A 12,805-nucleotide genomic window follows, 5' to 3' on the forward strand; every position below is an offset into this window, starting at 1 on the left:
TGTATACTCATGTTTCCTTTTTTGGTAATATTAATTTTAAAATATATTTTTTTCTTTTTTTTTTTCTGGGAGCGTGGGAGTCCATAATATAAGTTGCCTTGCTATCTTTATTTTTCTGGAAAATGTATTGGAGTTTTTTGGTCTTTTAATTATTTTTATTTTTTTTATCTGTACCACCTAAATAAAAATAATACATCACTCCGTTAAGATTTTTTGTTACAAAATTGTTTATTAAATCTGCAAATAAATCTGCTTATGGCTTTTAACAGTGCTATTCTATTTCCTAGTTAGTTGAGTTCTGTTGACTGGTACAGCGTGTCATCTAAAGCAATGTTTTAGTACTTAAAGTTTTTATCACAATTATTTTTTTCATCTTGGTGCCTGCTGGAAAAGCAGTTACATTTGATCAGACCTGAGTTTAAACTATTTGACAAAGGATAGATAAAATAACAGACTACAACTGAGTTACTGAAATGGAGAAGCAACTAGCTCAGACCAATGAATGTCCTTCCATGTATAACCAGAAAATGGTACTGTTTTTTCTTCCCTTCCCAGGAGAAGCTACTACCGGGTAAAAACACACTTCAGAAAGAAATATTAGTTTTTTGTTGTTGTTGTTTTTGTTTTTTTCCCCATGAATATAATGCTTCTGAGGGTATGATACATTTATATGTACGTGCTATCATGATTGTTCTAAAATAACAGCACATAGATTTCCATTTTCACTGTGGCCAAAAGTCTTTCTGTGTAAATTTGAATGGAACGTCCATTTCCCATGGCTAGAGCAGTAAAACTGGAAAACAGTACTTTGCAGGGCAGGAAGGGAAAAAGAAAAAAAGAAAAAAGAAAAAGTTGAGTTTCCCATCTTGAACTAGTGGCATAGTGCAAGGTTTTATGCTCTTCCTGCTATCGAGGTAGAAGACATCCGTTCGCAGTGGCGAGCTGCAGGATCTATGCACCACTGCTAGTAGTCTTCACCTCTGAGTTTACTTACAGATTCTACCATTGTCACTAGAGGATTTAGAGAAAGAAGGCTTTCCCAGTGTTGGCTAGGATGATGGGCCATTAATGATACTTTGGAAGAGCATTCTGTACCTGTGGTTATTGGTGTGTGGGAGGACATTAAAAACACTTGATGGAATCTCTCTCTCTCTCTCTCTTTTTTTTTTTTTTTTTTTTACAGTAAGGGACTCTGCATAATAATTTGCTTTTCTCTTCAAGATAAATGTTGTGAATAATAAACTGGCTGACTGAATATTTCTTAGTTGATGTCTCAATGTTTTTCCTTTCTCAGCACTACAAGACTTGCAAGGAGATGTTGCGTATTACATCCTCCTCTTGAATTCTACTGCTGATAGAAGATCTCTGAGGATTCAGGCTGATAAAAACTATACAGTCATAGGTGACTTGCAGCCCAACACAGAGTATCAGATATTTTTTCAAGTTTTTAATGGAGCCCACAGCATCAACAGTGAAGTTGTGCATGTGACTACCTCAGATGGAGGTTGGTTAGCAGTGAATGCAGCTTGGCTTAAACTCTGAGAATGAAATTGATTGATTTTTGTTAGGGTTGAGATCAGTCATCCTTCCATTATAAAATTTCCGGTATAAGAGGAAAAAGGGCTAAAACGCTAAAATGCTTAAGTGCTGGTTGTCGTCATGTGGTAGATCAATAAAGGGTCCCACTGAGACAGAAGCAAAAGCTCTAATAGCAGATATTAACCCACTTTGTTCTCATCTTCTCCTGCATACTCCTGTTTGCGTATACTAAGTTTGGAACTGAGTTCATATCAATAAATGGTGGAATTTAAAAACAATTAATGTTCTTTTAAAAATATTTGCTCCGTGAAGCGATGTGCTTTTGACATGACAGTCATATATGGGACCTTTCCTGAGTCACCAGAAACACTAGGTGTAACTTTAACCCGTGAAAAAAATTATTTATGAGTCAGTTCTTTGCCAGTTAGCAACTGCATGTGCGTTAAGGAGTAGGGGTGAGGAACAAGAACAAAAAAAAGAAGTAAATCTAAAATGTGTTCAGAATGGTCTTTCTAATCTTTTTGCTTTATAAAGTCTCATTATAAACATTATAATATCATTACCTCAGAAGCAAGTGTTCCAGGTCATTAGCAAAGCCCTTTAAGTGAGGATTCCATTTCCTTTCTGATGCCAAAGGTCAGCACCTTTTGTTTATAAAATAGAATTGATTGTAAGGGCAATTTTTCAACTGGTAAAGATGGGTTCTTATGATAAAAATAGGTCTTTGCATGGTTATTTCTGACATGCTTAGATAATTATGTAATTTAACGCTAAGGGAGGTTTGTTTCTTTTTTTTTTTTTTTTTTTTAAATAAGTGTTAGACTTCATCATTACCTATAGTAATCAACATTCAAATCCATTTACATAATGACAATATCATATATTGCTTCATCTTGCTTCAGCTATGAGGCTGATAACGTCACGTTCCACCAGACATAAGGTATTTTGGTCTCAGGTTTTGCTTTAAAAGCAAAATGCTTTGTTTCTCTCTCTCTCTCTCTCTCTCTCTCTCTCCTTTTTTTTTTTTTTTTTTAAGATTGGGGGATTGGGGGAGACATAAAAATAATGTTTATATGTTGGCAGTGCAGATGGGTGAATAATTTATCATCATATCTCACTGGCCACATACCACTGATGATTGACACTATGCTGGTGGTATAAAGCATTTTACCATCAGCTCTCATGGTTTCTAACTGAGAGTATAATAAGCCAATTTACAGAAGACTACAGACTGTGATAACTTCATCAGAGGAAAGCAGATAAGCAGTGAACCCTTTGCTAAACCTAAATACTAATCTGCATTTGGTTAAACAAGTGCTTTTGCAGAGACAGCTGGAGTTTATTCAGTTTCTTCCTTTATTTCTAGAGCCTGAGGGCATGTTCCCTCCAGAGGTTGTCATCATCAACAGTACAGCTGTACGTGTCATCTGGACATCGCCTTCAAACCCGAATGGTGTTGTCACAGAGTACTCTATCTATGTAAATAATAAGCAGTACAAGACTGGAATGAACGAACCTGGGTCCTTTCTTTTAGCAGATTTGTCTCCATTCACTGTATACAATATACAGGTTAGAATATTTTTTCTGTGTTGTGTAACATACTTTGATTTTACATAATATTTATGTACTTCCAAGGTGAATATTGTTATATGAATTTCTTTACATACATGGACATATATTTGCACTGATGTTTGTGTGTGTGTATACATACAAGGCATAAATTTATTTTCAGTGTATTTTAGGTCTGTGTACTGTTTTCATAACACAGATTTCCTTTTTTTTTTTTCAAACCATCAAAACTCCATTTACTTTCCCTTAAATGCTCTGTGCTACCACATTAGCAAATCCCTAACATACATTACAAAGAAGCAAAGATTCTACTCCTACTCATTAAAAGAAAATTGCAATTGTTTTAGAAACATCAGGCATGCATAATATATCAGCATGAAGAAATAATGATATTGCATTTGTCATCCTTTTATCATTTTTTTTCCCCTCATCGTTCTGAGGAAAAAGCAGAGCTGTTGAAATCATAGTAGTACTTCTTATGCTGTTAATAAGTACAACAATTTTTTCTTTGCTTTTTCCTTTCTCTATCTTTATATTTGCCTCTCTAGACAGATATCTAATGAAAGACAAAATATTATATGCAGTATAAAAAATAATAAATGGTATCTTTCTATTCTTAAGTTGAATTAATGTGTTCAAGAAATGCAGTTTGACATTTAATTGTAACTATTCTTGTCTATTTTGTTCAGGATGAGTTTGCATTATATTTTAGAAGGACTTAATAGTAACTATGTGTACTCTGCTCTGAAAAATTTGCATCCAGTTACTACATGCCATAAATAAACATCACAGGCAGGCATACCATAACAGATTTCTATGTTCCAACCCCTCTGAAACAGCAAACCTCCATCCATGAATACACATATGACTTTCTGAATGCTGCTTGGAAACACATTTGTCTTTTCTCAATAACAATGCAAATTCAGAGTACTGCCTCACTTATAGACCCTCTATATTAATTTACCATGGCCACCTTCTGTTTCTTGAGGTGTTAATTATTCTTCTCTTTGACTTTCTTAGTCTTTATACTGGACTTACATTTGCATCAATGTGATAGGTAAAATCAAAGTGTTTTTTTCTTTTTTGTTTTGTTTTTTGTTTTGGTTCTTTTTCTTCTTGTCCTGAAAGCAATATTATCTTGGATGCATGTACGTCTCAGTGGTAATCTTCCTGCATTATCTTTCTTTTCTTTTGTGCTCTCTTATTTTGAATAACCTCTGCCTTGCCAATAGAGAAACAATGTTACTATCCTTCACTTGTTATTTGACTTCGCTTCTGTTTAGTTTAATCCCAAGAATTGGAAGGAATAAGTTTTTATTTCTGTGGGATTTTTAATAACAAAGTATATGTTTTGTATGTGTGCTTTTATCTTTAGCCTAATTTTCCAGCATAGACATGAAGGAATAGAAGATATTAAGGAAAAATATCCTTATTTTTATTTCAGAATGTGTGGTACGTGTAGGAAGCAAGTGAATTACTTGTGAACCAAAATCAAAGTATAGTGGCATATTGTCTTCCTATCTTATTACAGTTGGACAGTTACTTTTTTTTCAGTGTTATGTATGAGATTATGCTTACAAAATTCAAACAAATTCACTTCAACACTGTTGATGATAATTTAATAGAGAATAGCAGTAGGTATCAGATGGCTGCATGTACTCTTTTTTTTGAAAATGGTGTGGGGAAGTGTGATACAGCACAGTATATCTCTGATAGATATACTTATCTCAAAGTTGTGGTATTTTCCTGACTGTACGTAATCTGTTAAGTAGAAAAGAAGAAAATCTTGGTGAAGAGAGAAGTCTAAACAAGTAGCAGAGTTAAATAATTTCTGCAGCTTAGTATTTGAAATTCACCTTCTTCTTCATCAGATTGAAGCCTGCACAGTGTATGCCTGTGTGAAAAGCAACAGGACCCAGATTACAACTGTGGAAGATGAGCCGAAGCAGCTGGCAGCACCCATTATTCACGTAATTGGCTCAAGGTACTATGCTGAAGGTAGCTGGCATATATCAGATCAATTTGTGGCTGGAATGGGGACCAGAATGGGGACCAATCTCGCATTGAATAAGGTGCATTAAAGAATTCAGTGTACAGCTTGTGAAGGTTTTTCATGGTCATTATATTTGATCTTGGAGTTTTGGGCCAAATGAGCAACTAAAGAAATCTCACCTTTGTTTGATTGTATAGAGTCATTCAGGTATCACTGTGCTGGGATAATAAATAAGGCATAAGTGGAAGTAGTTAAAAGAAGTTTAGAGGATGAAAATTATCACATTTTGCTGTCAGTTAAGAAGAGAGAGATTAATGCTCAGGGAGCGATGTGATGCTGATAATGGAAACAGAGTAATTGTGGGTAAAAAAAAGTCACCCATCACAACAGTAAGAACTAGTAAGCTATCTTAAAAGGCATACACATCTCTGTCTCGTTGAAACACTGTTTGCAACCTGCACATCCATGAAATCCACAGGCACGGACAAACTTCTTAATTGTAAAAGGAGTAACAGTTTTGCAGTATTTAGAAGCTGCCAAATAATAACATATACAGTGATTCTTTAGGAGTTAATATCTTCCAAAGACAGGCTAAAAACAAAGCTTGCTAACACATTTTTTCAGAATTACACCAACAATAAAACAGTTAGCCTCCTGTATGTATGTTATTGTTCATATGATTTTATTACATTTCTGGTAGAGTATGCTCATTAGCAGTGTTTCTTTTGAAAAAAAAAAATAAATAAATCTTTTTTGTAAATAACAAAAATCTAACAACTGAGCCTTCCAAAATGGCCAGCAGGATGTATTTGCTCCTCCTAAAGACTTCTGTTTGCTTCTGCTCCTCTTAAAGACTTCTGTTTGCTGTTTATCATTTCTACATTTTGCTTGAATTCAGCATTTGTCTCCATATAAGGGTGAAATTAAGCGTGCTATTTTTCTCTCACACATCCAGATATAGTCAAAGCTTGTTTGATGATAAGAACTCAATTCAGGATCTCATCTTTTGCCCTTGGCTTTAACTTATGTGTGCCTTTGTCTGTATTGTCTGTACTGCAAACACTTACGCATGTTTCTGCTATTATATATAGACTAAATATGTCACAACACATGAATGCAAAAGGATCAAAAATGCCTTCCTAGTTTGTAATCTGCTCAGCCAGAAGCAGACTCTGTCTCTACACTGCTTTTTCCTACATGTCATATTATCATCAGCTGTTCTTATATCCCAAAAGAATACTAACTACTGATCGATTGCCCGGACATGTCTGGCCATGGCCTACACGTGCCCCGGGTAGTTCATTTATTTGCCACGGTGGATTTGCTAGAGTGGAATTTAATCAATAGCTAATTCATTAATTCTGGTCCTTGAGTATGTAGGGATTGTGCAGTATAAAAATGACTGGCTGGCTTCAGCTTTGATTGAAATATGACAAACACTACAGCTGACAGCTTCAGCAGGTGGTGGGCTGAATATGAATTTTGCTTATTTATCCTCCATAAAAGAAAAAGCTTGGTAAAAAAAAAAAAAACAGTTTGTGTAGACAAGAGGACATTTTAATACATATCTGTCACCAGACAGAGAAAAAAGGCATTTATACAGTACAGGCTCATGGGATAGTCGAGATACAATACAGATCATGCAGTTTATTGTCTTTAATTGGAATCATAGTGTTTTTTCCTCTTCTGAATCAGTTTAGTGGCCTGTATTATTGATGAGAATGCTGTAGGATAATGTCTTTGTAGCATTCACAAATAATTGTTTTAAAATTTGCCTCAAGGTGCTGCATGACATAAATTATAATTTCACCCACCAACTTCTTAGAAGTCTTTCTAATAGCAGCTCCATCCAGACTGTTCTAATGAAGGTTATACCACTGGAGCCATTATAAATACCTTACTTTTCTACCCCTTACAGTTAATAATTCAGCTTCAGGCTGAAACTTGGCACAAAAGGTCACAGTCCTAGAACTATTATTTTATAATGCCAAACTTCTAATAGAAAACAGTACGGGACCCAATACGGAAGTCCTAAGTCACGTTCTGTGTTTTTATGTTTCTTGTCTTGTTTATATTTTTTTGGATGGGAGGGTGTGTCGGGGTGTATGTGTGTGTGCACTGGTGAATTCTTCGCTTTGGTGTTCAGTAGTGTGGAGCTTAGGAAGGTTTTTGTATGAGATGCTGTGCATGGGTGAATGAAGTGGAGGAACTATCTCAAATTAATTTGTCCTGGTTTCAGTTAGGACAGAGTTAATTTTCCTCCTAGTAGCTGGCAGGGTGCTATGTTTTGGATTAGAATGAGAAGAGCGCTGATAACATGCTGATGTTTTAATTGTTGTAGAGCAGTGCTTACACCAAGCCAAGGACTTTTCAGCCTCTCTCTGTCCTGCTAGCAAGCAGGCTAGGGATGCAGCAGGAGCTGGGAGGGGACAGACCCAGGCCCAAACTGGCCAAAGGGGTATTCCATACCATCTGACGTCATGCTGAACAATATATAGGGGTGGCTAGCCGGGGTGGAGGGGGGGCCGGCTGCTCGGGGATAGGCTGGGCATCGGTCAACGGGTGGTGAGCAATTGCATTGTGCATCACTTATTTCGTACACATTATTACTATTAATACTATTATTATTATTATTATTATTATTGTTGTTATTCTTTTCCCTGTCTTAATAAACTGTCTTTATCTCAACTCACAGACTTCACTTTCCCGTTTCTCTCCCCCATCCCGGAGAGGGAGGGGGGAGGGTGAGCGAACGGCTGTGTGGTGTTTGACTGCCAGCCGGGCTAAACCACAACAATGTTAGAAGAAAGGTTTTAGAAAAAATGGGCAAAACATAGTAATAAACTGTTGGGATGATGGTATTGGGTCAGGAATTCTGAAGGAGCTCATATATGAAAGTGTCAAACTACTGCGCTGTGCAAAATGGCTTTTAATTTGGTATTGGTACTGCAGGAATGGAAGATGACAGTGTAATGTGGATTTCTCCAAAGTGACTGGGGAACTAAAGACCAGTAAGTCTGATTTTCCATACTCGGAAAATCGCTGGAAAGTACAGATAAAAAAAGGAATTCATAACTATGTGAATAAACATGAAATGCTGAGAAAGATTGTTGTGGAGTCACGTCCAGCCAACCAATGACAAACTGATCAGATATATCCAGAGGACAGGCAAAACAGAACGTCAGGTTTCTCTAGCATACTTATTTTAATAGCACTTTCCCTTAAGTGTTCAGAGCAGTGTTCCTGTGGAGGAAACCTGATCAGTCTCCCTACTAGGAAAAACAAGACACAGAAAGAATCGAAGAATTTTGTAGCGTTGATAGAAGTGCAATGATATTTATCTGACTTTCTGTACTGTCATACTGCTTCTCTAATAATGTTAGCACTGCAGTCCGTGATACAACAAGTAGTTAACTCTTGTACAATACTACTGAAGTAGTTGTTCAGTGTATGTGATCTCCTGATGAGGAGAGTATTTGATCCACTTGTCATTAATAATAGCAACGTTCCCTATCTTAAGAATTTCAGGTTAATCTCATGCTTTTCCTGTGATTTTTTAATTACAGTAAATTAAAGTCATTGAATCTCAGATTTGATTTGATTTTTTAATTTAAACCTTGTATTTGATAAAACTAATACAAAAGTTTTTCTCAAGATTCAAAAATGAGGCCTTATTATATTTTTAATCTTCATGGTTAAAACATTGTTACTGTGTTGAGAAAAATCAGCAGTAGTTCTCATGGCTCGTGAATACTTGAAGCTGTTGATACTTGAAGCAGGCAAAAAACAGAATTTCCTTTCCTAACCCTGGTTTCATGGAATCATAGGATGGTTTGGGTTGGAAGGGACCTTAAAGATCATCTAGTCCAACCACCCTGCCATGCAGGGACACCTACCACTTGATCAGGTTGGCCAAAGCCTCATCCAGCCTGGCCTTGAACATTTCCAGGGGCATCTACAACATCTCTGGTGACTCTGTTCCAGTGCCTCATCACCATCATCATGAAAAGTTCCTTCTTTATATCTAATCTAAACATGCCCTTTTTTATTTTAAAACCATTACCCCTTGTTCTGTCCTTGTTTATCAAAATGTATTTGAAATGTATAGCAAAACCATGAAATACTGACATTTTTCATGGATTTTTTTTGTTTGTTTCTACCCAGAAATGCCAGAATGGATTTTCCTCACATGCTTGAGACAAAGGATTTTGGTGTGTTGCTCCAAAAGCAAATATAATTTTGTTGATCAGTTTGAAATTGTTCTTTATCATCTGGAACTGCTGTAGCACCTTGTAGGTGTTGCAGTCTGAAGCAGTTCTTGTCAGTGAACCCAGTTACCTGGTTAGGCTGTGCTTTCTGTGGGCACCATACATGGTACAGCTGGTTGCATGCTGAAGGTCCCATCATGTCCCTGTAAATCTGCACCTGTTTCTTCAGACAGTAGCTATCAAAAAACTGAGATACTCATTCACATCTGCAATCTCATGGAAACCTTACTACTTTGTTTAACTGAGCCATGGATCGTTCTTACCGTGATGCTTTCAAAACCACCTCAATTTGTCATTGGTAGCGAACATCAGAAGGTATAGATGTAACTGAAACATTCATAAAATTGTGAAGGAGTCTGCTTATCTGGGAGTACATAAGAGTTGTGGCTTTATTGAAAGGTCATACGGGGTTTTACCCTTTCAGTGGCACTACGCAGTGAACTTCCATGCCACATGATTTACTTGGGCAGCTGTAGCTTTACATGATAACAAGATGTGTCCACACCAAATGTGTATCTATACATTGAATAATAATAGTGATTGCTTGTTAAATGAAAAAATACATGTTGAGTTCTGCAGAAAAGGGAAAATGTTCAAACAATTGCACCAATTCTCTGGCCTAGTTTGAAATTATTTTAGGGAGTAATATGGCTTGCAAAACTGCAAGAACTGGCACAATGCTTTGAAAACATACCTTTGTCTGAATGACACCTGCAGAAAGCAAATTATTCTAAGTAATAACTAGAAGTGCTTTCTTTGCTCCTGTGATCTATACTGTGCAAAGACAAGGAGAGAGTTACAATAGCATTTATAAAGGTTGAAGTACTACCCTTCTTGTCCTTTTCTTTTTATCTTTTTTTTTTTCTGATATATATATATATATATTTTTTACAATATAGTTTCCTGTTTTTATGTTTTTAAGTTAAATCCTGTAACATTATTTAAATGTAGATATTTGGTGGTGTATTTACGCGCGCACAGATGTGTGTTCAAGTTCATGTGTTAGAATATATAGTGAATACAAACTAGGCATGTATGGAATATGGAATTAAACCTATGGTTCAAACGAAGACCTTGGAATAATAATGCTGCCTCTGCAAGTCACCTATGAAGTTATTCCTTCACAGGTGACATTAACTCCTATTCTCAAAAGCTTATTGCTGTGTATTCCTCTGTTTATATCTCAGGGAAGTGAAATAATAGTTCAGTTATTTTATTCTGTTAAGATGTCAAAGTTTATCTCAGCAGCTGCTGTTTCACTGTAACATTTTTCACTTTAAATTAATGCTAATTTATGATGTCACTGGCGTTCTGACAGTGGCTGTGTAATTGGGACATGGAGATCAAGAAGAGGTATTTGGAGCCTGAATGTATGCTATACAGTGTTGTAAGTCCTCCTAATGATCTACTTGTAGCACTGGGATCTCCTCCTCTCTAGCTGAAGAAGAAAGTCATAGTAAGAAATTAATGTCTTACGCAACATTGCAGAATGATTATGCAATAAATGAACTTTTCCATGTAAAATGTGTACATGATAAAAGAGCAAATTTCCATCTCAAATGTCCCTTTGAGACATACATTGTAATTTTAAGTGAGATTTTGAAGCCAACACCTGCACATTTTTAGTAGTGACAAGCATACTGAAGTTTAACACAGCTTTTCCCTTAAGATACTTTCTTCCTTAAACTGATGATAGCCTAATATCAAACTTGAAATCAAGAACAGGATTCTTACAGACAGTCTTTTGTGGACAGCTGCAGTCATGTTTTTGCACTGAGTCAGAATTATGTTAAACACTTGCATTTTTTACTTCTAATTTTGTCAATGAAAATAAATTTAAGTATACTGTTTAATGATGTTGTTATTAATTCTTATTTTCTATTAATTATGTGTTGAAGAACAAATTTCAAAGGAACATGTGTTTTTTGCATTATATTTTTAAAAGCAGGGAAAAGGCAAGATGAATGCAAATCTATTCTAAATGGTGACTGAATGTGAGCAAGCTGCACTGGCTACAGCTTGCAGTGTGGGGTTGGTCCTTTGTCCCCCAGCTGCCTGTCCTCCACCAGGATCCTGTTTGAGGATGGAATGGTCCCTCCAGCCTTATCAACAGAACTTAGCTACAGCACCAAGAAAGCATGCTGAATCCTTTCACCTACCACTGAACTGCAATGGTTGAAATGCTAGAAAAAAAATTATACAAAAGTTTTCAGAAGCATGAACGTGATTTCTTTTAAGTAGAAAGACTTTGATTACAGTCTTTAAGGACTTTGATTATGTGTGTGATTCATTTTCCCAGAGTTTTATCAAATATTGATACTTTTTTCAAACTTTACACCTTTTGGTTTTATTAAAGAAGCTGTGAAATTCACCATCTAGAGGGATATTTAGGATACTTGAAATACTTCACTCCATGTGAACTAATATAATGTGGAACTACTATATGCTAATCATTTAATGTAATTATATGCAGAAACATAAATACTTTAAATAATTTAACAGATGTTAATTTTCTGCTTATTGTAGATCTCTTCAAATCAACTGGGTGTCGCCGAGACAGCCAAATGGCATTATTCTAGGATATAATCTCTTACGTAAAGCATTGAAGAGGTGTGCCCCAGCAGCAGGGAGCAGCAAAAGTAATAGAATGTGCATCCCTCTAGAATGTAAGAAGCATGAAAATATCTGTGGAGAAGAGTGTTATCATACAGAGCTGAAGGTACATGTTTATTTTTAAGTTAGTGATATAAGAATTGTTCTTTTAGAAATAAGTGTGTAAACCAAACCTCCTTAGTTGTCAGAGGAAGGGAAGTGAAGATTTTGCTTCTTTCAACATTTTAAATATGAGGCTCTGATACATGTCTTGAAATATTTTTAAATCATATGAGGATATTTGAGCTTAATATGGGGACAGCTGTGCAAAAATCTCTAGCAACATTTTGTCAGACAGCTGCTGACAAGTGAGACTGTTGACTTTATTCCTCCTTTCAGAAGAAATGAACTGGTTAGTATTTATTATTGTCTTAGATTAACACTTCAGTTTGAAGCAACAGTACAATTTCGAAGCAAATCCCCTGCTTGTTTTCGTTTACTGCACATGGGTTCAGTTTCAAGGTGGTTTTTAATATGTACAAACTAAATTCCCTGCAGAGGAAGCTAAGCCAGAATGTGTGCTTCCGAAAACTCCCAAATGTACTCCATGTCTAGATGGGGACATTAGGTTTCCAACCAGTCTGTGGACCACCTCACATCACAAGCATGCATCCAAAGTTTCTTCCCTTCAGAAAGCTTTGATTCATATGCATTGTGTAGGTGTTCATCCCAAGGAATGAGGCTCTATCTGATCCCACGTAAATCTCACAGATCATATGGAGGAGATGTGAGGAATCTCAGTACCAAATTATTCGATCTACTGATCCAATCCCATTGTGCTAAA

The 12,805-nt window shown here is 36.1% G+C and overlaps 1 protein-coding gene across 1 annotated transcript in view; it reads left to right on the top strand.

Annotated features, from left to right (window-relative positions):
• The window catches only part of USH2A (usherin), a 420,079-nt gene that overhangs the window by 307,471 nt on the left and 99,803 nt on the right, over nucleotides 1-12,805 (top strand). Inside the window, 4 exon segments of the mRNA XM_040551919.1 lie at nucleotides 1,295-1,504; nucleotides 2,906-3,108; nucleotides 4,980-5,092; nucleotides 11,896-12,088. Coding sequence (XP_040407853.1) covers nucleotides 1,295-1,504; nucleotides 2,906-3,108; nucleotides 4,980-5,092; nucleotides 11,896-12,088 — 719 coding nt within the window.

Source organism: Cygnus olor, chromosome 3 (assembly GCF_009769625.2).
Source record: "Cygnus olor isolate bCygOlo1 chromosome 3, bCygOlo1.pri.v2, whole genome shotgun sequence".
Classification (NCBI taxonomy): domain Eukaryota; kingdom Metazoa; phylum Chordata; class Aves; order Anseriformes; family Anatidae; genus Cygnus; species Cygnus olor.